This window comes from Rattus norvegicus, chromosome 20 (assembly GCF_021556685.1).
Source record: "Rattus norvegicus strain SHRSP/BbbUtx chromosome 20, alternate assembly SHRSP_T2T, whole genome shotgun sequence".
Lineage (NCBI taxonomy): Eukaryota > Metazoa > Chordata > Mammalia > Rodentia > Muridae > Rattus > Rattus norvegicus.
This window is the reverse complement of record NC_141553.1, coordinates 7,737,899-7,765,611: the sequence shown is the minus strand read 5'-3', so window position 1 is coordinate 7,765,611 and position 27,713 is coordinate 7,737,899. Positions and strand designations below refer to the sequence as shown.

The 27,713-nt window shown below is 51.1% G+C and overlaps 1 protein-coding gene across 4 annotated transcripts; it reads left to right on the top strand.

Moving 5' to 3' along the window:
• The first annotated feature begins 8,902 nt into the window (after positions 1-8,902).
• On the top strand, positions 8,903-26,623 carry Bnip5 (BCL2 interacting protein 5). 4 transcript variants are annotated; one of them, XM_087598685.1, is made up of 12 exons: positions 8,903-9,067; positions 14,059-14,660; positions 15,729-15,848; positions 17,731-17,795; positions 17,990-18,224; positions 19,541-19,675; positions 20,225-20,280; positions 20,459-20,708; positions 21,459-21,584; positions 22,662-22,726; positions 24,167-24,433; positions 25,179-26,623. In XM_087598685.1, exons 1-12 carry the CDS (start codon positions 9,003-9,005, stop codon positions 25,212-25,214), a joined length of 2,022 nt encoding a protein of 673 aa, XP_087454811.1. In that variant the 5' UTR covers positions 8,903-9,002; the 3' UTR covers positions 25,215-26,623. The 4 variants fall into 4 exon arrangements, with proteins under 4 accessions (XP_087454811.1, XP_087454809.1, XP_087454812.1 ...); XM_087598683.1 differs by having other exon boundaries at positions 8,921-9,067; positions 17,731-17,843; XM_087598686.1 differs by lacking the exon at positions 8,903-9,067 and adding an exon at positions 10,890-11,180.
• Positions 26,624-27,713: the final 1,090 nt, after the last annotated feature.

The following is a 27,713-nucleotide window of genomic DNA, read 5'->3' as shown; positions in this document are numbered from 1 at the left end:
TTGGGACAAAGCGATACAAAAGGTGACTGAGAGTTACAAAGCGTGCGCTCAGGTTAACCCGGGAAGGACCAGGATTGGACAAGGAGTTCGTCCTAGGGGACACCGTCCCGACATCCATTGGGAAATTGATTTTACTGAAATTAAACCAGGTATATATGGATACAAGTATCTCCTAGTGTTTGTAGACACCTTCTCAAGATGGGTCGAAGCCTTCCCCACAAAGCACGAGACTACAAAAATGGTCACCAAGAAGCTCCTCGAGGAAATCTTTCCCAGGTATGACATGCCTCAAGCGTTGGGGTCGGACAACGGGCCCGCTTTCGTCTCCCAAGTAAGTCAGTTGGTGGCCAAATTGCTGGGGATTGATTGGAAATTACATTGTGCCTATAGACCCCAGAGTTCAGGTCAGGTAGAACGCATGAATAGAACAATTAAGGAGACTTTATCCAAACTTACGCTTGCAACTGGCTCAAAGGATTGGGTGGCCCTCCTTCCCCTAGTTCTATATCGGGCCCGGAATACCCCGGGCCCCCATGGTCTAACTCCTTTTGAAATAATATATGGAACACCACCCCCATTTGTCCATTTCTTTGATTCAAACATTGCTGATTTTGCTGACAGCCCTTCTCTGAGGGCCCATTTATAGGCCCTACAGATTGTACAGAGACGTCTGGAGACCTTTGGCCGCTGCTTACCAGGACAAGCTTGAACATCCGGTGGTGCCACACCTGTTCCAGATTGGAGACACCGTGTGGGTACACAGACACCAGACCAAGAATCTCGAGCCACGGTGAAAAGGACCCTACACCGTCCTCCTGACTACCCCGACCGCCCTAAAGGTAGACGGAGTCTCGGCTTAGATCCACACACCACACGTCAAGGCAGTCCGGTCTGAGGAATTGACTAATCACAACACTACACCCCAGACATGGAGAGTTCAGCGCACTCCAAACCCCTTAAAGTTAAAACTCCTACGTGGCTCCTCCTAGCCCTTTTGTGGCCTAGAGTCAGTGGGGAATAAGCCCCCACCAGACAGAAATTTCTTGACCAAGTCGAGTGAAAGATTTCACTCAAAGTTAGCAAAAAAAAAAAATGGGGGAATGAAAGACCCCAGCTTAGCAGCAGTAACGCCATTTTGCAAGGCTGTACTTAAGATGACTGGTTCAGGGAAAGGTTAGAACACTGAGTACACAGCGGCTGCCAAACAAGATGTGTTTGGTTGAAGGCCTGGCAACAGGAGGACTGCCGTTGGGCACCTGACAATGAGAAAAGCCCCGGGAGAGGTCCCACACCCTGGTGGGGGGCCGAGTCAGCCGTTATGTTCCAAGAAGGTAGCTAAGAAACTTGCCCCCAGGCTGAACCCTTGGGGGGCCGAGTCAGTCCTTATGTTTCAGGAAGGTAGCTAGGAAACTTGCCCCCGGGCTAAACCCTTGCCATATTAGAATCCACCAATTATATCCCTGTAACCATGCATCTGCTTCTGTATGCTTGCTTCTGCTCCCCAAAATCCTATAAAAGCCCATCCTTGGTTCCGTGGGGCGCGCCAGTCCCCCGAGTGACTGAAGCGCCCGCAGGTGCCTGTGCCTGTGTATCCCGACAATAAACCAAATCCTCTTGCTGATTGCATCCTGTGGTGTCTCGGTCTGGTCTTTGGAGTTGGAGGGTCTCCATCCCGAGGGAAAGTTCTCCCTGAGAGCTTTTCAGTACCACTCTTTTTTTTTTTTTTTTCTCTTTTTTCTTTTTTTCGGAGCTGGGGACCGAACCCAGGGCCTTGCACTCGTTAGGCAAGCGCTCTACCACTGAGCTAAATCCCCAACCCACTCTTAACAGGGTCCAGTATAAATCTGCCATCCCAGCATTCCGAAACATGGAGGCGGAAGGATCACCAAGTTCCAGGAAGTCCCCCGTTATGAGGCAGGTTCCAGGCTAGCCTGGGCTACTGTGCCTTTATTTTGAGCAGGGAGGTAACTCTGACATACTCATTCATCCAGCCCACTCTGCAGACAGGGAGACATGTCCACATCAGAACCCCACTTCCATTCCGTCACCTCAAGGCCACGTCAGCTGAAGCTAGGCAGCCCTGTCTCGCCCACCACACGGTGACTCTAAACCTCCTGAAGTTCATTCTTCCGGGCTGCCGTTAGCCAGCAGGTGGGGGAAAAGACCCTCTGAGGACCTGGTGGCTTGAGGGGACTCCATCATCTCTGCCCGTCCTTGTGGCCAGAAGTTGGCATGTGACATGCCAAGGATCTTCCTTCTGAGTGGACTTACGGACACTAACTACCCTCTTCATCCAGCTTGGAAGTCTTTTATGGGTGACCCAACTCCCCTCTGGCTTCTGGTAGATCCTGACAGCCACTACCCTGGCCAAAGTTTCTATCATCCCTGGTTTCTCCTCAATGGCTCCCACCGATTGGCCACACTCCTTTCATTAAAACTCAGTTTCTCCTGCCCACAGTTCCAGCCACGCAATCTTTCCAGTCTCTTCTGTCCTGGACCATTTAGGGGTTATGCCAGCTCCTGCCGTCATGGCCCTAAGGACACTACTGGCCACTTCTCCACACCCGTACTCACTGCCTTTTAAACATACTTGTTAATAGAGTCTCTCAATCCCATCACAGATGGTTGTGAGCCACCATATGGTTGTTGGGATTTGAACTCAGGACCTCTGGAACAGCAGTCAGTGCTCTTAACTGCTGAGCCACCTCTCCAGCCCCCAGAGAGACTTTTTTTTGGAGCTGGGGACCGAACCCAGGGCTTTGCGCCTGCCAAGCCTTCCTTTCTGCTCTGTCAGCTGAGGCAAGGCTAGCGTAGCACACCAGGTTTATTTAGTCTGTGAACATGGAGAACGGGCAGCCAGTTAAAATATTATTGGGAAGTCCGTGAGAAGCTGAGTCACAGCGGCCATGTGCTCCCAGGAGCTTCCATTTCACTTATCTCACGCCGGGGAGATAAGCGCCCTCAGTGGACTGGAACCAACCAGCTTGGTTGCTGGAAGTGGAAGGGTTTCCGGCTAATCCCACGGGAAGGAGTAAGGGCTGACCAAGTCACGGGATGAATTAGACAGGTTCCAGACAGGATTCCAGAATGAGGCAGGGTGGCTCACCGTAGCTGTGCTGTAAACAGTGGGGCGCCGGGACCCGTGTCCTGGAGGCACGGGACTGAGAATAAAGGACTTCTCTTTAACGGTGCCCGTTCCTGCAGGAAAATGTACTCCCACCCCCCCACACACTCCCACCCCCTATCTCACTCCCACCCCCGCTTAACTCTTCCCTCGAAAACAGCGCCAGGGCCACCCCTGTCAGAGCCATATCTCCCTGAAACTCCAGCTGCAAAGGATTTGGAAAAGTGAAGTCCTGGGATCTCTGGACCCTGGGGGAAGAGGGGGCTTGAAGGAAGCAGGGTGGATGTGCCAGCGGCTCCGGCTCAGTTGATGCTTAACTTTCATCGAGCCCTGGGTTCCATGACCAACACGGTCACACATGGGGTCATACTCCTTTAACCCCAGCAGTTGGAGATAGTGGCAGGACGCTCTCTGTGAGTTCGAAGCCAGCCTACTCTAGGCCACCCAGAGCTAAATAGAGAGACTGCTCTGCCAGAGGTCCTGAGTTCAAGTCCCAGCAACCACATGGTGGCTCGCAACCATCTGTAATGGGATCTGATGCCCTCTTCTGGTGTGTCTGAGGACAGCAACAGTGTACTCATATAATAAATAAATAAATAAATAAATAAATAAATAAATAAATAAATAAATCTTAAAAAAAAAAAACAACAAAAACCAAATCCAAAACAAAATAGCCATGAGTGGAAAGATTTGAAGCACAGGTCCACAGATCCACAGTTCCCTCCTTGCTGAGGAGAGGGGGAACGGTTAGAAATTGAAGCTGGTGGAATTAGGAAACCCAGTTAGAGCTGGACCTTGAGCCTGAGGACCCTAGGAAAAGGTGTGTTGCCAGTTAGCTCTTTGCTCAGAGGTTACGAAGGGGCCCAGCCTTATTTCTGTATGCAAATTCCATTGCCAGTCTTATTTCTGTATGTAAATTCCTTCCCGGGATGGGGACCGACTTATGGGGCAGCAGTGTTCCCCATTCACACAGTCACTCGGGAAATTTTCCTTAGCTTTGTATCTCAAAGCTGCTGCTGAGACAAACCTCTTCATTTCACATTAAAACCATGTTTTATGGGGCGTCCTGTGCCCAGGGTCACACGGTCATTCCAGCAAGAGGATGCATGGTCACAAGGAGGAAAAGAATTCTCTCTACTTGAGGATATGCTGTCGCCATTCCTTTTCCTGACTGGATCTTTCAAGGTGTGGAAGTCTTGGTTATTAGAAAGTGTACTGGGGGCTGGGGATTTAGTTCAGTGGTAGAGCGCTTACCTAGGAAGCGCAAGACCCTGGGTTCGGTCCCCAGCTCCGAAAAAAAAGAACCAAAAAAAAAAAAAAAAAAAAAAGAAAGTGTACTGATTCCTGTAAGTGCTGCTTGGGCCTCTCTGGTGGCACCGGTAGCCAGGAATGGACCTGCAGAATGCCAGATCGGTGGCCATCATTAAGACTCAAGGATGCCGGGCTGTCTGAGTTAATACAGTTGCTGCTCCCAACAGCATCAGGCTGTGCTATGTGAGCCCCTGCAGCTGGTCCTCATCTGGGTCCACATCGGTATAGTGGGCTTGAAAGCAAGAGACAGGGGCTCTCTTGGATGAAAAGAGCAGAGCAAAGAGAAACCACCCAGGCACCATTTATGCAAAGCTTTTACACCATTTACACAAGGGCACCATTTATACAGAGCTGGGACAGAGCCAGGTCCACCTAAGCTACTATAAGCACTGGGGAATCAGAGGAGGGTTCTAAGGGTTCTGGATATGCCACTTCCTCTCTCCCTCCTCCCTCCCTCACTTCCTTCTCTTCTTCCCTGGATACTGCCTTCCTGTCAGGTACCCGCTGATAGACAAAAGTCAGCATTCCTCGGGGACTTGTGAAGCCCATTCCCCTCTACCAAAGGAGTCACTTCCCTTATCACCAGAAGGGACAAGTGGCTATCTGTGGGGCCTATTAGTATAAAGGACCCCAGGCTATCCCAGTATCATATTTCAGAGTCCATGCAGACATTTTCCCGCTCACCCTAAACTTATCCACCCCCAGCTACCCATTTCTGCTGCGCTCTCTCTCTCTCTCTCTCTCTCTCTCTCTCTCTCTCTCTCTCTCCCTCTTTCTCTTTCTCTCTGTCTCTCTCTGTGTCTCTGTCTCTGTCTCTCTCTTTCTGTCTCTCTCTCTCTCCCTCTTTCTCTCTCCCTCTCTCTCTCTCTCTCCCTCTTTCTCTCTGTCTCTTTCTCTCTGTCTCTGTCTCTCTGTCTCTCTCTCTCTCTTTCTGTCTCTCTCTGCCCTCTCTAGTTCCCTACTCTCAGCCTTCTCTTTGTCTTTCTCTTCCCCTCTTCCCCTCTCCCTTTTCTCTCTCTGCTAGAGACTCTTCCAGATGCTTCTCTGGCTGTCCCCTTACTCATATCTACAATAAAAACCTTCGGCCTAACCGTGTCTTGGATAGGTCACGTCCGTGAGTTTATACACGACCTGCTTTATTCTTCATTGTCCAGTATGGGGTTCATTGCTGTTGTTTGCTTGAGACAGGAGCTTACCTTGTAGCTCTGATAGCCTCAAACTCACAGACAACTGTCTGAACTGAGATTAAAGGTTAATCTCATGCTACCACATCAGATCCTGTTGTTGGGTTTTGAGACAAGTCCCACTACTATAGACCAGGCTACCTCGAGCTCCTGATGCTATGTTAACCTCTTCAGTAATGGAATTATAGGAGTATGCAAGTTGACCTGGCCTGTTCTATTTTGTACATATGTTAGCAAGCTATATTTTTTTAAAGATTTATTTATTTATTATATATAAGTACACTGTCACTGTCTCCAGACACAGCAGAAGAGGGCATCAGACCTCGTAACAGATGGTTGTGAGCCACCATGTGGTTGATGGGAATTGAACTCAGGACCTCTGGAAGAGCAGTCAGTGCTCTTAACCACTGAGCCATTCTTATTGTTAGCATTTGGTCTAGGCTCCGCCCCTACAGTTACCTGGCAATAGCCAGGTGTGCCTGACTCTCTTGCTCCCTTTGCTCTTGTTCTTGCCCTCCCTTCCCACTCTCTCTCTCTCATGGCCAGCCTCTCTCTCTCTCTCTCTCTCTCTCTCTCTCTCTCTCTCTCTCTCTCTCTATCTCTCTCTCTCCCTCTCTCTTTCTATCACTCTCCCTGCCTTTCTCTGCCCCTACTACACTCTTGACTCTCCTCCCCGTGTCCGTGTCCTAAATAAACTCTATTCTACACTATACCATACTGTGACTTGTCCCTGGGGGAAGGGATGTTTCAGCATGGACCCGCCGAGGCACTCCCTTCCCCATACCTCACCGCACCTCCACAGAACAGATCCCCCCTCTCTTTATCCCTTTATAAACACACCATTTATTATGTGTGCAATTCTAGATTTGTTTCAATATTTAACTTTATTCGTGTAAATGTTTGCCTGCATGTACGTCTGTGCACACGTGTGTCTGTGCACCACATGTATGTCTGGTGCTGACGAAGGTCAGAAGGGGGTGTCTGATTCCCCTTGAACCTCAGTTACAGAGGGTTGTGAGCCTCTGTGTGAGTGTTGGGAATTGAACCTGGATCCTCAGGAAGAGCAGCCAGTGCCGGAAATCTCCGAGCCATCTCTCCAGCCCCCTGTGCAACTTTCCTGCTCGTTACATATGTTTTTCATTTACTGGGGCTGGAATCCGGGTTCTCACATGTGCTAGCGTGTGCTCTGCCCTGAGCCACGCCCCTACACGGTCTCCTATATGTTATATTAAATAAACATCTCACAAAATAGTCCCAGTCTCCCCCTCCCCCCCCCACACACACACTTCTGCCCTCTCTCTACAGCATTGGTTGGGAACTGTCCCTATTAGAGACTCTGGCAGGCTGGCGGGGACAGGTATGTGTGACCTGCCCTGGGAAGGGGCTCAGCTTGGTTTAGGCTCAGCTCTGCTCTAGGCCTTTCTTGAAAATGTTTTTCATTTTTGAGACAGGGTCTTGTGTAACTCAGGCCAGCCTTGAGCTTAGCATGTTCCAGAGGCTGGCCTTGAACCCCTGACCCTCCTGACCTCTGGCATGCTGGGATTACAGGTGTGCACCACCACAGCCCACTGCCTTACTACCTTTTGACCAAGGGTCCTTTGTAATAGTTTTGCATTGGGCTCTACACACACCTGGTGGCTGGCCCTGTTCCTCAGACCCCTGGCTCTGTCTCTAGGGCTGCAGACTAAGACTTGGTCTTAGAGGGGCATTGAGAGACTCTGATAGGGGAGGTGCAGGTGACGAAGCACGGCAGCCCCCTTTCTGTGAGCACTGGCACACGGTGCAGACATGTCTGGGGCAGGATTGTTCAGTTTCAGACAGATACCTGCACAGTGACCCACACCTACACAGTGACCCCACACCTGCACAGTGACCCACACCTGCACAGTGACCCCACACCTGCACAGTGACCCCACACCTGCACAGTGACCCCACACCTGCCCCTCCATTGTCTTTTTTTTTTCCCCCGGAGCTGGGGACCGAACCCAGGGCTTTGCGCTTAGGCAAGCGCTCTACCACTGAACTAAATCCCCAACCCCCCATTGTCTTCTTTTTGATGTGATAAAATACACAGGACAGAAAGTTTATCAGTACCTTTTTGTCAGGGGGAGAAACCAGATCTCACTTTTGTTGACTGAAACTGGCTATGTAGCTATGAACTCATAGAGATCTGCCTGCCTCTCCTCCCAGCATATTGGGATTAATGGTGATGAAATTTGGCCAGAATGTGTGTGTGTGTGTGTGTGTATATAAAGCACTTTTTTTTCTCTTTTTTCTTAGCTGGGGACCGAACCCAGGGCCTTGCTCTTGCTAGGCAAGCGCTCTACCACTGAGCTAAATCCCCAACCCCTATAAAGCACTTTTTAAAGATTTATTTAGGACTGGAGAGATGGTTCAGCGGTTAGGAGCACTGATGCTCTTCCAGACGTCCTGAGTTCAAGTCCCAGCAACCACATGGTGGCTCACAACCATCTGTAGTGGGATCTGATGCCCTCTCCTGGTGTGTCCGAAGACAGCTACAGTGTAGTCAGAATAAATAAATAAATAAATAAATAAATAAATAAATAAATCTTAAAAAAGATTTATTTGTGTGTATGAGCATTTTGCTTACATGAATATATGTGTTTATCTATCTGCACAGCATCCATGGACATCAGAAGAGGTCATTAGATCCCTTTGAACTGGAATTAAATCATCACATGGGTGCTAAGAACTGAACCCAGGTCCTCTGCAAGAACAGCCAGTTCTCTTAACTACTGAGCCATCTCCAGCCTCCTCCGAGTTTTTTTTTTCCAGGACAAAATGACAGGGAATGGTCACGTAGGCCTTTGTCTCATAACAAAAACAAAAGCGAACAAACAAACCAAAAAAACAAAAAAACAAAAAAAAAAAAAAAACCCAAACCCCAAAACAAACCCAGCAAATCCCTGAGAAGTTGGCTATTGGGAATTGGAAGTCATTTTTTTAGACAGCGTTGGTCTTTGACGTAGCCATGAAGGCTCCAGAGAAGCTTGGCTTTCAATTTCATACGCGGGCCAGACACGGAGCTGGTTTCTGAGCGCTGGTTTCGTTCTGGGATTCAGGTGTAATAAGGAAGTTGTCAACTGAAACTGTGCGTGTTTTCCCTCCACTGTCTCCTGGGTAGAGAGAGAGAGCACGAGTTTCCTATCTCTGCCCAGGCGTGAGCGGGAAGCAACAGGTGGAGCTGCTGGGCCAGCCCTCCCTCCCCTCTGATTGGCTACCTGTGAGCTCAGCGCCTGGACGACAATAATATATAAAACCCAGAAGTCCCGAGCCCTCTAAATATTACCAGCCTCGACAGCAGCCTTTCTCCCTATTAGTGCTGGATCTGACCCACAAAGGACTCTTTTTAACTAGGAGTGATGCCCACCTCCAGGAACCCCCGCTTAGGGGTGTCCCGGGACAGCAGCGACTCCTGTAGTCTGAGGTAGGTTGGAACCCTGGGCAATGGGTGGGTATTTCAGGGTCCCAAAAGGAGGCTGGACATAAGAGTAATAGACCCGAATCCAGAACTGACTCTACTTCTAGCTTGCTGATCTTCCAAGGATCTGTTTTCTACTTTTCAAAAATATGGAGCAGGGGCCAGTAGCGAAGAAAAGGCACTTGCTACTGACGTCCAAGCCTGAGTTCAAACCTTGGGTTCAATGATTTATCTGAATCTTCACATTCGTGTCGTGGTACACCCCCCATGACACCCCTGCATACCACACACACACACACACACACACACCATACCACACACACACACTTGCACACACAATACACACTCCACAAACAACACACACATGCACCAAACACACACACATATACACATACTATACAACACATACTACACACACAACACATGCACACACACACACACATACACACACACACGGAGCACCCATGGGTAACCAGTGTGAAGGAGTTCTGCACTGCACCAGTGGGATCATCACTTTTCAGTGCCAGTGACTGTAGGAACCCAAGAAGGACCCCCCCCCAAAAAAGATGGAGACCTCGATCTGTCACCGCTTCACAAGTGGGGCCAGTTGTGGCCGAGAGCAGGCATGCTACTGGAGGCTCAGGGGTCCCCAAAGAGCTCCTCACTACTCAGCCTGTGGGAAGGCAAGAACCGTGAAAGCAGCTGTACCTTTCTCTGTGGGACTCCAAAATAGTGGCTTTGCACTTGACTTCTCCTGGCTCTCACCCAGAAGGTTCTGAGCTCTGGGTGGTATGCACCCAGGAGGGACATCGTGGCGTATAGCCATGTATAGCCACGGGTCTGTGAGGCCCACTCTGGATTCATAGTCTTTTACCTGGTGTGCATGTTTCCGCACATATAGATGTGTGACTACACAGTCAGTGTGTGTGTGTGTGTGTGTGTGTGTGTGTGTGTGTGTGTGTGTAAGACATTGCTTAGTGTAAGAGTGGGAAAACAGAACTTGGAATTGAATGGGGAAAAGAATGTTTGGGCCCAGCTGTCAGCTCCCAGCTCTGGGACTTTGACCAGAAGCTCAGGACCTCTGTACCCCCTGCCAGACTCTAGTCTGATTCACCGGGCACTGTCAGAGTCAACGCAATCAGAGGCGAAAGGGTTTATAATGTATTTGTGCATAATTGTTTGTCCCATAAACAACCAGGGCCTGCCTGGCCAGGGGTGGAGACAACAGGAGCTCTCTGGCCAGGATCTTAGACATGGGGCCAGGAGCAAGATTGACGGTGCAACTTCAGCTTCTACACTTGGAACAGAACCCGTATATTCTGAGTTAGTACAGGCTGACAGTACCCATGATGTGCCCCTGCAGGGCCTCAGGGCCTCCCATAGCATCTGTGAGGTGGATGTCTGTGTGTGTGTGTGTGTGTGTGTGTCTATGTGTGTGTATGTGTGTATGTGTGTGTGTATATGTGTATGTGTATGTGTTGCATATGTGTGTATATGTGTGTGTATGTGTGTATGTGTATGTGTATGGGTGTGTGTATGTGTGTGTATGTGCATTTATGTGTGTGTATGTGTGTGTATGTGACTGTATGTGTGTATGTGTGTGTGTTTATGTGTGTGTGTATATGTGAGTGTGTGTGTGTGTGTGTGTGTGTGTGTGTGTGTGTTTGTGATGCCTACAGGGGTGGAGCACTTTGTAGTGTGAGAGTAACAGGCAAGGCAAAAGTAACAAGGTCAGAGTTCAGTTTAGAAAGTATGCCAAACACAGCCTCGTGCCGGGGAACCCGTGCCAGCTCAGTGTGACTTCTCTGGTCCCTCATGGCTGTGAAATGAGTCACAGGAGCCATTTTCCTCTTAGCCCCTGTGATCTGTGCATCAGACCTTGGGCATTTCTGGCGAGCGTGGATGGACTTTGTTCTGAAGTTTACTCTCAGCTATGGCAACAAATCTGTTTACATGAGTGGTTGGGTATCTGTGCAATGTGTCTGGGCTCTCCCGGTCTGGGCCAGGAAGTTCTCTGTGATGTCTCCCAAATGGGCAAAATTTCATGCTAAGGATACCCAGAAAGATCACCGGCGGTGTGATTTGTGGAGATGGGCCAGCATCTTCTCAGACAAGACAGGTATGCACAGAGAACGTCTGTCTAGGGTAATAGGCTTGCCCTCTCAGTCCCTGACCTGGAGCTGGAACAGTATTTCTAGAACATTCCAAAGGCAGAGCAGAGCAGAGTGGTTGGGGATGGTAGAGTTCGGTCTGTTGAGGCCACCTGGAGAGAGTTTCCAGGCCGTGGAGACCTTGGGCAGGAGGCTAAAGAGTAAGAAGAGATTTCCGGGCTTGGGGTCAGGAGGTCTTGGGGACCCTGGGGTGGTCCTTCACTGGGAATCTTGGAAAGGCATCATGGGACTGTGAGAGTGTGGTAAAGTCACAGAGAGGAGAAAGATGCTGAACTCTTCTCCACAGCTGCGGAGAAATGTTTCCATGGGAACGTTCCCCCTTTAAAAGATGGCTGTTCCTTTCTTACAGCTATGTGGGGATGCTCCTACTTGCTATGGGGATGGATCCCTGGTGCCAGGCCACCTCAGGGAAGAAAGAGGGGCTGGGCGTGGCGGGGAGGGGAGGCGACTATGGTGTCCTACACATTTGACTGCTTCCATGATTTGGTTGGACAACCATCCTGGCTAACAGAAACCCTGATCACTGTTTGAACAATACTTCTGTCAAACTTCCTTTGAGCTAATTGGTGTAAGTTTGCCTTCTCTTAAGCCTGCAAGCTACTAAAGGGAGGGGCGGCTGCTGCCCCTGAAGTCCCAGCTCGATCAGTTTCAACGCCAGAACTTTCTCTTTTGGGTGCACATTGCATCTGGCTTGTGATTGTGTCCTTAGCTCCAAGAGGGATTCAGAGGCCGGTGGATGGCAAAAGCCAAGAGAAGTGGGCATGGAGAAGGCCACACATTCTCCTCGAGTTTTAATTCTTCCTCTCCCACCCTGAGCTTGCCTCCTCACCTGGCCCAACAGCATCCTCACTTCCTTTAGGATTTTCCATGAGACATCAGACAGTGCTGCCATAGGGTCTAGTTCTCCCACCCCAGACAGAGGCGTGTGTGTGTGTGTGTGTGTGTGTGTGTGTGCAAGTATGAGTGTGAGTGACTGAGTGTGTGTGTTTGTATCTGCCATGTATGTGGCATGAGTGTGTGTGTTAGCCATGTATGTTTGTGTATTCAATTTGCCCTGTGTATAGGTATGTACCTGCTGTGTGTGTGTGTGTGTAACTGTGAGTGTGTGTAGTGTGTGTGTGCAAGTATGTGTGTGAGTAACTGTGTGTGTGTATGTGTATCTGTGAATCTTCTGTGTGTATATGTGTGTTGTGTGTGTGTATCTTCCTGTGTATATATCTGCCACTTATATGTGTGTGTGTGTTAGCCATGTGTGTTTGTGTATTCAATCTGCCCTGTGTATAGGTATGTACCTGCTGTGTGTGTGTGTGTGTGTGTGTGTGTGCCCTATGTGTGTGTGCCCTGCATGGGTACCTGTGGAGGCAGAAGACAGCATCAGATCCCCTTGGAGCTGGAGTTACAGACAGTTATCTGAGGTGGGTGCTGGGAACGGAGTGTGGGTCCTATTTATTTATTTATTTATTTATTTATTTATTTATTTATTTATTTTTTGGTTCTTTTTTTCGGAGCTGGGGACCGAACCCAGGACCTTGTGCTTCCTAGGCAAGCGCTCTACCACTGAGCTAAATCCCCAACTCCGCGTGGGTCCTCTTTAAACTGCTGAGCCATCTTGGCATCTCATGGCATTTTAAAAAATATTTATTTATTTACTTACTTACTTATTCCAAGAATCCATGCAGAACAACTCACAGCCTGTAACTCCGTTCCCTCCAGGGTCTTTCACACCCTCTCCCGGACACATGCAATTACATGCACCTAAGCACAGACTGACCCGTCTATACTCATGATTACTGTTTCTTTTCCATTCACTGGGCATGGTAACGTCTACCTTTAGTTCTAGCACTTGGGAGGATCTCTATGCGTTCGAGGCCAGCCTGGTCTACAATTGAGTTCCAGGGCAGCCAGGGCTACACAGAGACCCTGACTTAAAAACCAGAATAAAAAACGAATGATAGAAAGGGGGTAAGGTCATATGGAGACCATGCAGGGGTGTGGCCCAGAGCTAGAACACTTGCCTACCACATTCCACGACCTGGGTTCCAGCCACTGTGCTGAAAGCACAAGTCTTACACACAGAAAAGTACACAGCTCAAAATACAGCCTGCCGGCCGGAGTTCAAAACAGGCCAGGGCAGGTGCAGTGGTGTACCTCAGGAGACAGGCATGGCCAAGAGTTCAAGGCCAGCCTGGGCTACAGTAGTGATCTTGTCTCTAAACCAACAATGAATCGAAAGAAGAGAGGGTGAGACAGACAGACAGAGGGACAGAGGGACGGGTAGAGCTAGGCAGGCAACAGCACCCAAAAATCCCTGGCTCCCCTCATGGCTGTAGCAGGAATATAACAGGCTGTAGCTTGGCTCTTCCTGAGCCTTTGGACACAGGCGCTTTGTGGTTGGTTTTTCCCTGCGAGCTGCAGTACCGGCCTTTAATTCTCAGCCCAGCCACACCAGTGTGGCGAGGAGGACGGTGAGGCTCCTGTTTCTGCTGAGACAGAGGTCTCCTGACAAATTCATTATTTTAGAGTCATAAACTTCAAATCATCTGGGGAGAGTGAGGTGACATCGGCAGGGCTGTGCTCCTCTGAGCCACTCTGGGGAGGCCACTGACCAGCTGGAGGAGAATCTGAGTCTGTTCCCTTCTCTGGGCAATGGGGGTAGTGGCCTCCTTCCCTGTGGGGTTGCACAGGGGACTTTAAACAGGACAGAAGCTTTGGGAAGCATGACCAGGAAAGGAGGGCATCATGGTGACAGGATGCGCGTGGATGCGGGTGGGCATGGGTTAGTCTTCCAGGGAAATTTCCTGAGGGAGCTGTTTGTTTTGGTTGTAGCCCAGCGGAGACCCCGAGGGGCCCAAGGAAGCCTTCAGGAAATAAGAGAGCCCGATCCTTGGACCGGCAGGTTCTCAGGAAGGACCCTGAGTCCTCGAACTCCAGGCACCTCTCCAGCACCACCTGCAGGAGGACAGCCAGCGATCGAGCCGGAGGTTCTGAGAGCCCATCTCACTTTGCAGAGGCCCAGGGCCCTGCCGCCGCTGCCACAGCCCACCCTCTGGGAGAGGGGAACAAATTTCTCCCCAGTGAGCAGGGGCCCCCAGAAGACACCAAGAAAGAGAGGCCTCCGAGGGAGGCCCAGCACAGCTGGTTGAGGGCGGTGTTTGATCTCTTACTCATGAGGCTAGAGGAGCCCAGAGAAAAAGCCAGCAAGATGTCAAAGGGGAAAGGGAACCTACCAGAGGCAGCTGAGGAGCCAGCCCTTAAAAAGAAATCCCAGGAGAAGAGGACCGTCCGCAAGAAACACAGTCACAGGAAGCCCATTGCTGAAGAGCCTCCTGGGCCCCAGACCGCAGAAGCAAAAGGCCAAGAGGACATACCACCCAGTGTAGCTGCCTCACTCGCCACTGAGGAGACAGACTTGGGGCTGATCTGCAGGGGTGAGCAGACTAGGGTAACCCTATGGTCCCACCCCAAGGACCAGGGTGTTCTAAGTTTGTTTACTAAATCTCCTCAGAGGGGAAGTGGACAGTGAGGGGCCTTTCTATGAGGTTAAACAGCTGAGCTCTTGAGTTCAACCCAGCAGAGGCACTGCCATTCAATGTGCTGTTTGGCCTAGGGATGGTGACTTAATATACGTCCCCCTCGACCACATGTGTGTGTGTGAGACAGACAGAGAGGCAGAGAGACAGAGAGACAAAGAGAGATGCACAGAGAGACACAGAGAGTGAGACAGAGAGAGAAAGAGACAGAGAGACAGAGACAGAGAGTGAGACACGGAGAGAGACAGAGAGTAAGACAGAGAGAGTGAGAGAGTGAAAGAGAAAGATGCAGTCTCTGGTGTTAAATGCAATGAGATTTGGGGAGGGGCAGAAGTAGCTGATCTCCCACCCCACAGACCTACGGGTGCCTACTAGTGTCCTGTTTAGACCCTGCTCTGTCAAGAATAAATCTGTTGCTGGCCATGGTGGTATACATCTTAAATCCCAGCACTCGGGGGACAGAGGCAGGCAGATCTCTGAGTTCGAGGTCAGTCTGGTTCACAGAGCAAGTTCCAGGAGAGCCAGGGCTACATAGGGAAAACCATGTCTCGAAAAACAAACTAAACAAATAAACAGAACAAATCCGTTGTGCTAGTTTCTGCCGTGGCTGCCCCTGGAGCCTCTGGTTCTTCCATGGTGAAAGGACAGAGCCAAGCATCCCCATAGCCGGGATGTGGAGCAAAGTCTCCTCTCCCAGGGCTCTCAGCCGTGTACTGGAGCACTGGTGCAGACACACTGTGACTTTGGTGGGAAAGGAGGCTCAGGGAGAGCTGGTGGGGGGTGCCTGGCCTGAGACATCTCACTCCCCCCCACCCCCGGAAATCCTAGACAGTTTCTGATTTGGGGTGAGGTTTAGAGGTGGCTGCTCTCTGGCCTGTCACTCTGTGGAGGCATGTTCATGCTGGTTAACAAGGTCCGAGGAAGGTCACTAAATCCGGTTTCAACTTGCTTTCATTTGATTTCCAGGGGGACCAGAGTCTGACCTCCCTCAGGCCTTGCCCGCCGAAGGAGGCCATGCTGAAACCCCAGGTAGCTCTGGTCAAGCCGCAGGTCCTCCACCAGAAGAGGACCCCAGGAAGCCTGACCGTGAGTCCAAATACAGAGCTTCCTTCTTTCTTTATGAATGAGAGTCTGCACCAGACTGGAGGGGTTGCTCAGGGCACAGAGAGATCTCGCCTATTTTGCTGCTTCTGGTTATTCTAGAGAGGCCTCGGCAGCGCGCCTGCCTCTGTGACCATGGCAACGGGACTTTGCTTTCGATGTCCTAAAATGTACTTTGAAATATACAGGAGACGGGGTTTGGGGGGCACCTCAGTTCGTACAGTGCTTGCCTGGCGTACAGGAAGCTGGCATTAGCTCCCCAGCATAAACGGGATGTGGTGGAGTACACACGGAGTCCCAGCGCTGGGGAGGTGGAGGCAGGAGGATTGGTTCAAGGTCATCTGCTAGTGAATTGGAGGCCACTTGGAGCTACATAAGACCATACTCATGCATCCACCTATCTGTCTGTCTGTCTAATCATCTATTTAACTTATCATCTATCTAATCTATCTATCTATCCATATATCTATATATCCATCTGTCCATCCATCCGTCTATCATCTATCCAGTCTATCTTATGTATGTAGTATGCATGTATGCATCTATCTATCTATCTATCTATCTATCTATCTATCTATCTATCTATCTATCTATCTATCTATCTATCTATCCAGTCTATCTGTTATCCCCACCACCTATCTATTGAACAGAGACTAAAGGTGTGGCTAGACAGGGACCCTGCCTTAGCAGGTAAGGAGTCTTGAGCTTAACTAAATAAAACAGCTCTGTGAGAAAACATGGGAAGAGCTGTCCTGCAGCCTCAGCGGATAGCCGTCAGCCGGCGGCTTCAATCTCCTGGCAGAATTATAGGGAAGAAAACGAGGCTTTGTCAGTACAGACTCAAACACTGGCCTCTCAGTGGTGTGTCCAGCTTCAGCCACAATCCGAAGACCCCCACAATACCCCCTTCACCTAATTCTCTAAAAACAGGGGCTGCATTTTTAAAGCCAGGGCACGCAAGAGTTGAAAGGGCATTTCTGTGGCCAGTTTGTAGGGCATTTACCGTTGTCTCACCTGAGAGGAAAGTGTAGGTGGCATCAGGAAACAGGAAGCCAGGGCGGCTGGTGAGAGCCAGGAGTGAGGGGTAGACACCCCCACAGCAAGTCGGGGACAGTGATGCTTGTTTATTTAACACTTTGTGCAAACAGACCTTTGGGGTACAGCTAATGGAGAGGGCACACCGCCCTCGTGTAAGTCAGAGCAAGTCACCCAAGGAAATGTTCTTACGGAGAGGTGTAGTGGAGGCAGCTACATGGCAGGTCCAGTGTGACCTGTGGAGTGCCAGCCAATGTCCTCTCTGGGCCTTAGGCTGGGGACCTGCCATCTCTATGGATCCCCCTGATTATTGTGTGCAGCTGGGAGACTTGGACTCAGCCTTGGGAAATGTTTCTAACTCCCGTTCCTTGTTCGATGTCCTGACAGTCTTTGAGAGAGGCGGGACAGAGATGGTGACCCATAGTTCACAGGGGAAGCTATAATGACTCGGGGGTGGGGGGGAGCGGGGGAAGAGACAGCCACTACCAACTCAAAGTTCCCAGATCTAAGAACAGGGAAGGTGGGGGGCTGGGGATTTAGCTCAGTGGTAGAGCGCTTGCCTAGCAAGCGCAAGGCCTTGGGTTCGGTCCCCAGCTCCGAAAAAAAAAAAAAAAAGAAGAAAAAAAAGAAACACTTCCCTGTGACTTGGACGGTTCTCAGTCTGGACGGTGCGGGATGGGAGGGTCTTTGGGTATTGGGGCAATGGGGGGTCTTCGGGTATTGGGGATCCTCAATCCTGAGGGATGCAGGCTGTCCTCGTTCTCCTTGGGAGTCCAGATCTGAACACTGTCAGCGTACTTAGGAGTGTGGTGGTACCCGTGCTCTCTTGCAGAGGATGACGTCATCTGGCAGATCGTGGAATTGCTCAAGAAAGCTGGAGACCTTCTGGAAGAAGAGGTGAGGCGCAGGCATCAGAGAGCGCCTGCAGAGCTGCTGCAGCTCCGGGTTCGTGCCCCGCCTCCCCTTCCCAGTTAGCCCCACCCCCTAATTCCAGAAGCCACCTCCCGCTCTGGGTGGGCCTTGCCTAGGGGCTGCCTTTCTCTTCTCCTCAAGGCCAGGGGTCTGACTCAATTTCTTTCTGCTCCCCACAGCAAGTCCCTCAGCCGGAAGTCATTCCTCCACAAAAACCAACGCCACCCCCCAGGAAGAAATCCCTGGAGAAGAAGTCTAGCCTGAAGAGAGCCTTGTCCCTCAAGAAGACTACCTCCGAGGAACCCAAGAGAGTGGGCTTAGCCACTATCCTTGGCCCAGAAACCCGGCCCAAGAGGCCCAGCTTCCTACCCCTGTGTGTTAGTGGTCCCCGAACTTCCACCTCCAGGAGCTACGGTAAGCAAGCTCTAGCAGTTGCCGTAGCAATGCAGCCGCCTCCAGCTCTGGAATCTTTCTGATGCTAGGCCTTGAGCCGCGTGGGGAGGGTTGAAGGAGAAGAGACAAAATCTTGTCACCTCCACATGGCCTCACTCAGGAACAGGCGGCCCACCTTAGCCCTTGTTGTGACTGTGACTGTGTGTAGGGTCCTCAGCCACCCGCGTCTCTGCAGCTGGCCCGGGGATGTTTCTGTAACAGAACTGGAGACAACCGGTTCTGGGTTTCCAGATACATTTTTTCTCCTCATTTAATATGTTTGGCCTTTGTGTATGTCTGGGCACCACCGCGTGCATGCCCGGTGTTTGTGGAGGCCGGAGGTGGGCATCCGATCAGATCCCCTGGAGCTGGAGTTACAGATGATTATAAGTCACCATGAGGGGATTAAACCTGGTCCTCTGGAAAAGCCGCTGGTGCTCATAACCACTGAGCCATCTCTGCACGCACACAGGCGGATTTTATTGTTGCTTGAGACAGGGTCTCATGTAGCCCAGGCTGGTCTCAAACTGTCTTGCATAGCCAAAAATGACCCTGAACGTCTTGTCTGCCTGCCTCTACTCCCTAAATGCAAGAATTATAGGCTTGTGCACCAGTTTGGGTGGTACTAGGGCTGGAACCCAGGGCCTTAACCGTCTGTCTATCGGCTGAGTACCCCAGGCTCTCCCAGTTGTACACTACCCCATCCCTGTCTCTGTGCCTCTGATTCCTCTCAGTGTCCTATTGTCTGTCTGTATCATAGTTTGTCCCAGAGACAGGAACCTGAGGGCAGGAGCAAAGTGATGTCATAGTCACGTGGTTCATCAGAGCGGGAGCCAGAGCGGGAGGTCTGGTTACATTGGTTCTTCCTGGGCATTAGGGTGGATGGGGGCTGGCCTTGTAGGACACTATTGTCAGGAGAATGTCTGGCATGGAGAGCATGGATTTGGGGTCCTAAGAGGAGGGATTTTCAAGCCATTTAGGCCATGGTTCTTTATTCGTGGCATGGGGCCAGCACCTACTGCCCCCTAATGGACAAACCAAAAACAGCGGCTAGGTCAGGGAACCCCAGGGAAAGGGAGGTGTGGGGGGGAAAGCAGAAAAGCCAAGGAAAGGCACTGCTGGGGGCTGCAGAGAGCTTAATCCGGGTCCCCAAAGAGAGCTCCATACTTGGAACAGCCCAGAAGCTCACGGTAGCATTGAAAAGCCTGTGGGTGGAGTACACTGGCACCTGCCCGGGCTCAGGGCCAGCTGCTGGGTGTGGCTGACACACACATTTACTGTGCCTTTATGCTTCCCAGACTCAGAGGCGCCCACGGTCCATGAAGTTCGGTCTGTACGTGGTGGAGGCTCCCATCCCTCTGAGCTCCACCCGCCAGCTGCTGTATTTCAGGGACCCGAGGAGAAGCCACTGCTGGACAGAGCCTCGGAATCCAGTTAGTCCCTTGCCCCTCAGAGACACCGCCTTCCGTCACCCCTCCCCCACCTCCAGCGAAGAACCCGTATTGACTTAATCTCCCTGTGGAAACAGCTCTGGCCCAGAGCACACTTCACCTGCCAGCCTCAGTTTCCCCATTTTGCAAGGGTGGCCCTCGAGGGCCGCTGGAGGTTCTAAGCGAATGACAGCCCGTAAACCATGTGTTGCTACTGTTATGCTGTTAGGTGGCCAGGTTGAGAACTGGCGAGGTGACAGGAGGGGGCTGAGAACCCAGAAGGGAGGTCCTGTTACAGTTATCAGTTTATTGTTGACAGAACCAGGTTTGAATGTAAAATACTGTCTAGCATCTGGAGACGCTTTAAAGCACTTTGGGGGAGGCTGGAGAGAGTCCACGCCCGTTCAAGTTCTTGCCTCATAAGCACCAGGACCCAAGCTTGCGCTCCAGAATGTAGATTAAAAAGAAAAGAAAAAACAACAGGAAAGTTAGGGGGTGTGGACCTGGCTCTAACCTCAAAGGCCTTTGTAAGGAACCCTGTCTGTTTCCTAGGAGAATTCAGGCGGAAGATCCTGGCCCTACTCCAGAGCGCAGAGGAAGAGCAGCAGGTAAGGGTGCCTTCCTGACCTTCTAGTCTTCAGGGGACCCCACCCCTCCAAACTGGCCTCTCCCCGAGACAACCTTCCCCAGCACCAAAGGTCATCACCACTCCTGCTCCTTCAGGGCCATAGTTCACCTTTGACCTTGAGGCCAGGGACCCTGACTCCATCTCTGTCTTGTCCATAGCAAGTTCAAGTGAAGGAGGCAGAGGAGGCCGGAGAGCACCCCGCCCCAGCCGGCAAGGTGAAGTCACAGGCGAAGAAGTCTAACCTCCGGAGAGCCTTTTCTCTTAGGAAACACGGCTCCAAGGAGTCTAAGAGAACGGAGGCTTCAGGGACTCCAGGCTCCGGCAACCTGGAGGCGCGGCCACCCAAGAGGCACGGCTTCCTGCCCATGTGTGTCGGTGGCCACAGAGCTTCCATCCCCAGCAGTCCAGGTGAGCAGGCTTGGTGTTGCCATGGTAACTGCAAGCCTTGACTTCTGCTTTCTGCTGTGGGAAGCAAAGGGGGTCAAGTTTCTGGCAAAAAAAACCTCTGAGTCCCCTTTCTTAAAAACAAAGGCACCTCGGCGCACGCCTTTAATCCCAGCACTTGGGAGGCAGAGGCAGGAGGATCTCTGTGAGTCTGAGGGCAGCCTGGTCTACAGAGCAGGGTTCTAGGACAGCCAGGGTTTCACAGAGAAACCCGGTCTTGAAAAACCAAAGGTGTCCCTAGAACCGGGGTTGTCAGATGTCACTACAGGAACAATGACAGGGACACTCGAGGATTTCAAGGTGACTTGCACTAAAGCATGGGGATTGTTGTTTTGCAGTGGTTTCCCCTGCACTTATGCAGTGCCTGCTGTATATGCAGTGTTTTCCCCTGCACTTATGCAGTGCCTGCTGTATACACCTCGTGCACAGTACTATCTCAGTTAACACATCAGGTCTGTCTTATGATTCTTAGTCTGGATTGACTGGGCTAAGGCTCACCTGTTTAAAGAGGAGGTGATTTTGCTGGCTAAGAGGGCCATGGGAACATCCGAGTGCTTCGTAAACTGCAGTCCGTGGGGAAGCAGAGGGCAGAGAGCGGGGACACAGATCTCCTCAGAAGTAGGGCAGGGCTGGCACCACCCCTCCCCCCGAGGAGGGGACAGATGCCAAACTCATCCTTTTTTTTTTTTTCTTTTCTTCTGCAATCCCTTTCAGAAAGCCTGGAGTTCCAGAAGGCGGAGGCTGCAGGAGGGGGACCAGCTGGCTCCCCAGAAGTGCCGTTCCAGGCTAGAAGCCACATACCAGATGAGGGGCCTCCACCAGAGGGAGCCTGGGAATCTAGTCAGTATATCTTGTGCTTTCTGGGGTAGTGTCTGCTAGGCTCTCTTCCACATGCCCTAGACTAAGTAGGGAATGCTCTGAGGAGTGGAGAAGCTGGAGCTGAAAACCCACCAGGAGACCCTGCCATGGGGACAAAGACTATTGGTGTGCTCTTTAAAAAAAATGGGGCTGGGGATTTAGCTCAGTGGTAGAGCGCTTGCCTAGCAAGCACAAGGCCCTGGGTTTGGCCCCCAGCTCCGAAAAAAAGAAAAAAAAATTATTACATTTACATATATGTGTGTACTCTGCATGTACACCTTCCTGCCAGCAGAGGGTGCCAAGATCCCATTACAGATGGTTGTGAGCCACCATGTGGTTGCTGGGAATTGAACTGAGGACCTCTGAAGAACAGTCAGCGCTCCTAACCACTGAGCCATCTCTCCAGCCCCTATTGGTTTTGCTCTTTAAACGGAGGCTACTGGGCAAGGATACCGATAGGTTTGTTTTTTTTTTTAAAGATTTATTTATTTATTATATATGAGTACATTGTAGCTGCCTTCAGACACACCAGAAGAGGGCATCAGATCTCATTACAGATGGTTGTGAGCCACCATGTGGTTGCTGGGAATTGAACTCAGGACCTCTGGAAGAGTAGTCGGTGCTCTTAACCGTTGAGCCACCTCTCCAGCCCACCGATAGGTTTTTAGAGTCCTTTATCAATTTCACTGGTGTAAATGGTTCTACCTTGCTCCAATTCAAGCTCCAATTCAATTCTCTGGGAGTTTCCTGCACATTTTAGTGAACCCAGCTCAAATCAACACTGAGCTATAACAAAATGAGCGGCCCTCCAGTCGTGGCAGCACCGCAGCCAAGGGACATCCCCCTCCACATGTTCTGGCCTGCCCCATGAAGCACAAGCTTTCATTCCTGATGTTAGGAACCCCTCAGTCACCCATGTGTCAGGCGGAGTTGAATTCTGCCACAGGCGCATAGAGAGAGTGTGCCGTTTTCCTTTGGCCGGCTGTGCACTGCGTCTGTCCGTCATGGGTGCCAGGGTGTCACTGGGGATAGCCTCTCATCTTTCCTTTCTTCCCTCAGAGGAGCTTATCATCCAAAAGCTGGTGGCCAGTCTCCAGGAGGTGGACAGGGAACTAGGGAGGCAGGTGAGTACCCCTCAAATTCTCCATGCAGAGACAGGGCATGGGGGCGCTCCAGCTCCCTCCCCAGAGACCTGGGTTCTATCCCTACTTCTGAGTGACCTTGGTCATGTCCCTTGACCTCTCTGAACCTCAGTTTCCTCTTTTGCAAAGTAGGGATTCTCCACATTTGACTAAACGGTGCCTGTGCAGAGAGCACTAACACGAGGCAGGGAATGTTGGATTAAAATAACAGAATTGCAGCCAAGCTGGGGAGGTGGCTTAGCAGGGAGAGTGCTTGCTGTGCATGCCGTGAGTTCAAATCCCAAGCATGCCTGTAAAAAATCCAGGCATGGCATCATGCACCTGCCGGCCCAGAGCTGAACAGGAAGGAGGCAGGTAGAACACTGGGGCTCAATGGTGGTTAGCCAACCTCCAGTGTCAACGAGAGACCGTCTTAAGGGAATAAGGCAGAGCTCTAGAGCACACAGAATGTTCTAATGGCTTCCCTGCCATTCAGGACCTGCCCCAACCCAAAGCCACAGCACCTCCAAACCTTGTGTCCTCTGACCCCTCTGATCCTGTCCAAAGGTCACCTTCTGAGGTCATACTGCCAGCTCCTAGCTATCCTGCCCCACACACAGGCTCCTGCCCTGGTCCAGCAGTCTCCCTTAGAGATAGGCAGGTCCCTTGAGGGCCTGGAGGAAGGTGCTTCTGCTTCCCACAGTCTCAGCCCAGATCCCAGGGCACCTGCATGACACTACCCAGCAGAGCCTCTGTTTCATGTCCATGTTCAGTAGGGAAAAACTGACATTGCCGCTCCCCTGAGAGCAGCCTCTATCTTGGCTGAAGTCCTCAGCCCTCCCCAGGAGGCATGCATATCATGTCACTGCCTGGGCCATCATACCATCCTTGCCCAGGTCCTTATTCCCTATCAGTGTGCCCAGGATCTCAAATAAATCGCACGAGACCCAGGTCTTTGTCTTTGCCCCCCCCCCCCCCCACCAAAAGACCTCAGATACAAAGAGAAGTAAATTAGCCAGAAGGTTCTTAGTGGGGGGGCTAAGAATCCTTTAAATGATTTTTGTGGACCCTTGAGTCTTCCAACTGTTTTGGAGAGGGGATCTGGTCACCTCCACTTTTCTAAAAGGATGCTCACTCAGGGCAATGCATTTTTTTCCCCCCAGAGCTGGGGACCAAACCCAGGGCCTTGCGCTTGCTAGGCAAGCACTCTACCACTGAGCTAAATCCCCAACCCCAGGGCAATGCGTTCTTATATGCGCTTTTGTTTTTGTTTGTTTTGTTTTTTGTTTCGTTTTGCCCTGAAGCTGCAAACCATATCTTGTAGAAGTGAGGGTGGGGTGGTGGAGGGGTTTAACGGAAGGGGTGCTCACCCAGGGTATTAGGGAGCAGCCTGGGGTAGGGGGGACCCTGCCTGCAGCACTGAGGACTCCACTTCTGTTCCAGATCCGGAAGTACCCCAGCTTCAGGCGTTTTTTTAATGAGTTCTCAGATGCCTCCCTCAGGAAGCTGGTGGCCACCTTAGACAGACAGAAGGCCCTCCTCGCAGAGGAAGACAGGAGCCTCGGCAACAGGCCGCCACCACCTTGTGCCTTCGGAGCACTGAACAAGTTTGCCACCAACCACAGCTGCGCCATCTGCACTCTAATGCAGTCCAGAGGCCAATACAGGGGACACAGTTACGCCCACTTCCTGTCCAGGAAGGCCCAGCAGGTGAGAGCAGGAGGGTAAGAACAGGTCCACATGACCCAAGGGACAACAGGTCTTCTCACTTTCCCGATACGCTCAACCAGACTTTAAAAAGTTCTTTTAAAACTTCATGTGTGGGGTTGGGGAATTTAGCTCAGTGGTAGAGCGCCTGCCTAGCAAGCACAAGGCACTGGGTTTGGTCCCCAGCTCGGGGGGGGGGGGGGGGGGGAGAGAACTGAAAAACTTCATGTGTTTCTTGCGTGTGTGCACATGCGTGCACACGTGTGTGAGTGTCACAGCGCCCGTGTGGAGGTCAGAGGACGACTCATAGGAGTTGGTTCTCTCCTTCTATCCTGTAGTTTCTGGGGACAGACGGAAATCAACTGGCCAGTCTCAGTGGCAAAGGCCTTTACTGGCTGAGCCATCTTTCTGGCCGGTCCCTCATCTGACTTTTAGGCTTCAGTTCAAAAGCCAGCCCCCTTGCTGCAGTCTTCTGGGACAATTCTAAACACAAAGACAGAGCTAAGCCTAGTCAACTTCAAAGGACAGGCAGCAGAGGCAGGTGTTATGGGTTGGTCCCAGGAGGCCTGCGGGAAGAGGCAGAGGCAATTTGAACGATGAGGTTGAGGTGGAAGGTCTGGGAACAACTGTGCGTGTGGGAGGGAGAGAGGGAGGGAGGGTTGCAAAGGCTAATGGGTCAGCCCCATTGGGAGCTTGCTCTTGGCAGACAAGGAACTGCTGACTTGACCTGTGGCTTTTCCGCTCCCAGGACATCATGAGTCTGGATGGCCAGAGTCCGGACTGAAGGCCACATCCCATACACAAGTTCTTTCGGAATAGCTGAGGGTCAGCAGCTGTGGTGGGCAGAGCTTGAAAACCCTGCAGGGTGGCCCTCTTTTGTGCTTCCCAGACCAACGTCCCTGCAGGCAAAAACAGACAATGGACAGTCCTGTGTGAGCTCAGCACTGTCTGAGGACACCACTTTCTTCCTGGATGCTGGACCCAGAGGCTGTGCTGGGGTCAACACTGGAATGGGGTTAGGAGGTCAGGCTCTGTGGAGTGAACCTGAGGAGAAGCTCTCCCCTCTGCAGTCTCTACATCCCAACCCCCTACCCCCACTCCCTCATCACCCCCCCATGAAATGACACCTGCTGGATCCATGAGTCTTAGTGTGTGTGCATGTCTGTCTGTCTGTCTGTCTCTGTGTGTCTTTGTGGGGAGGGAAGGAGTGTAGGTCAGAGGTCATCCCCAATTCCTCTCCAGTGCTGACGACATCACAAACCTCTGCCACCCCACCCCACCGTACTTGAGTCTTTGTTTTGAAAAATAGTTTTGTTTTTTTTTTTAAAAATTCATTTTCTAACTGCAAAATGCATTTTTACTCAAACAGCTGGGTCTCTGCCAAGTCACTCACCCAGTTGGTCAGGTAATGCTCAGGGATCCATGAGAGACCCCTGGGAACTCTGTAGACCCCAGCAGGAGCCTGGGCTAACCTATAGCTCAGAGGGGTGACTCCTGATCTCCCAGAATCCTGTTAACCTTTATGAAGATTCCGGTTATCTAGTGCGTGTTTACAATTATCTCCCCCTGTGGCCCAGACAAGACCAGCATCTCTCAATCCCATCCCAGGCTCTCAAGTACTGAGGCTACAGTTGTGGGCCACCACACCTGGGCTACTTTATCATGGTCACAGCTTTTCAGAAAGTCGAAGAGGGCTTCAAGCCGGACTGCCCCAGACGGCCGCAAAGATGTGGACTGACAGCCTCTTGCCCTAAGACATGCCATCTCCATCCTTTCTGTCCTGGCTGGTTTTGTGCCAACGTGACACGAGCTGGAATTATCACAGAGAAAGGAGCCTCCGTTGTGGAAAGGTCTCCATGAGACCCAGCTGTAAGGCATTTTCTCAATTAGTGATCAACACGGGAGGGCCCAGCCCGTTGTGGGTGGTGCCATCCCTGGGCTGGTGGTCCTGGGTTTTATAAGAAAGCAGGCTGAGCAAGCCAGGGAAAGCAAGCCAGTAAGCAGCACCCCTCCATGGCGTCTGCATCAGCTCCTGACTCCAGGTTCCTGCCCTGTGTGAGTTCCTGTCCTGACTTCTTTTGGTGATGAACAGCGATGTAAGAAGTGTAAGCAGGACAAAAAACCCTTTCTTGGTTGGGGATTTAGCTCAGTGGTAGAGCGCTTGCTTAGGAAGTGCAAGGCCCTGGGTTTGGTCCCCAGCTCCGAAAAAAAGAACCAAAAAAAAAAAACAAAAACAAAAACAAAAAAAAAAAAAAACAAAAAAACAAACCCTTTCTTCTCAACTTCTTTTTTGGTCACAGTGTTGTAGAAACCCTGACTAAAATTCTGTCCTCACTGATGGCTGTGACGTGCCTTGAAATGGGTCCTCTTGTGGATGTGTCTGTCTTCACAACTGTGAGGTGTGAGTGGAAAAGCCTCCGCCTGACACCCGGTTAGGCAGTGACTCCCATATACCACATGTCCATCCCCACACACTGGTGCTGGAGCCACTGACCCCTGGGCAATGGGCAGGAATGTAAAACCTGGATGACAGACGGAACGTTGTCAGCCTTGGAGACTTTTGGTGGCCACGGCAGGCTCATGGCACGAGCGGCTGGGTGGCTGAGTGAGGGGAGGGAGGCCTGGCTCTCAGGTGGGGCCAATCTCAGGCCGAACACATCCTTTCAGGAAATTCAACTAAAACCATTAGTTCCTTTATTAAAAATTGCACCAAGGGAGTCTTTAATTGGCACTTGGCGATCTCCTTATAGATTTATTTTATGCACTATTCTGGGGCGTACATGCAAGAGCTAAAGTTTTAAATGACTTTTTAAGAATTTTATGTGTGTTGGTGTTTTGCCTGCATGTGTGTCTGTGTGTGTGTGGGTGTCAGACTCCTGGAACTGGAATTACAGGCAGTTGCTGTCATGTGGGTGCTGGGAATTGAACCCAGGACCTCTGGAAGAGCAGCCTGTGCTCTTAACCACAGAGCCATCTTCTCCAGCCCCAGGAACTAAAAGTCTTCAAACAAGGGTCAGGAACCTTTTGTATGTGGTTTATTTTTATTATTAAGCTAATTGGGCTTTTACATAGTTCGGGTTAGCCACCACGCCCAAATGTACATAGATTCTCTTATTTATATAAAGATTTTGTTTTTATTTTAAATTATGTTTGTATATGTGGGTGCAGTACCTGCCGAAGTCAGAAGAGGGCGCTGTATCTCGTGGGGCTGGAGTTGCAGCCGGTTGTGAGTTGCCTGAGGTGGAACAGGGCTTGTTTTACCACTGAGCGCTCTCTGCAAACC

What these genes read in the sequence shown, in the direction of transcription:
- Bnip5 (XM_087598683.1), top strand. Translation starts at nt 9,003, where the DNA reads ATGCCCACCTCCAGGAACCCCCGCTTAGGGGTGTCCCGGGACAGCAGC. An exon ending in GCGCAGAGGAAGAGCAGCAG is followed by an intron (nt 20,281 to 20,458) that starts GTAAGGGTGCCT and finishes TCTTGTCCATAG; the next exon opens with CAAGTTCAAGTGAAGGAGGC. An exon ending in AGAGGGAGCCTGGGAATCTA is followed by an intron (nt 21,585 to 22,661) that starts GTCAGTATATCT and finishes TTCTTCCCTCAG; the next exon opens with AGGAGCTTATCATCCAAAAG.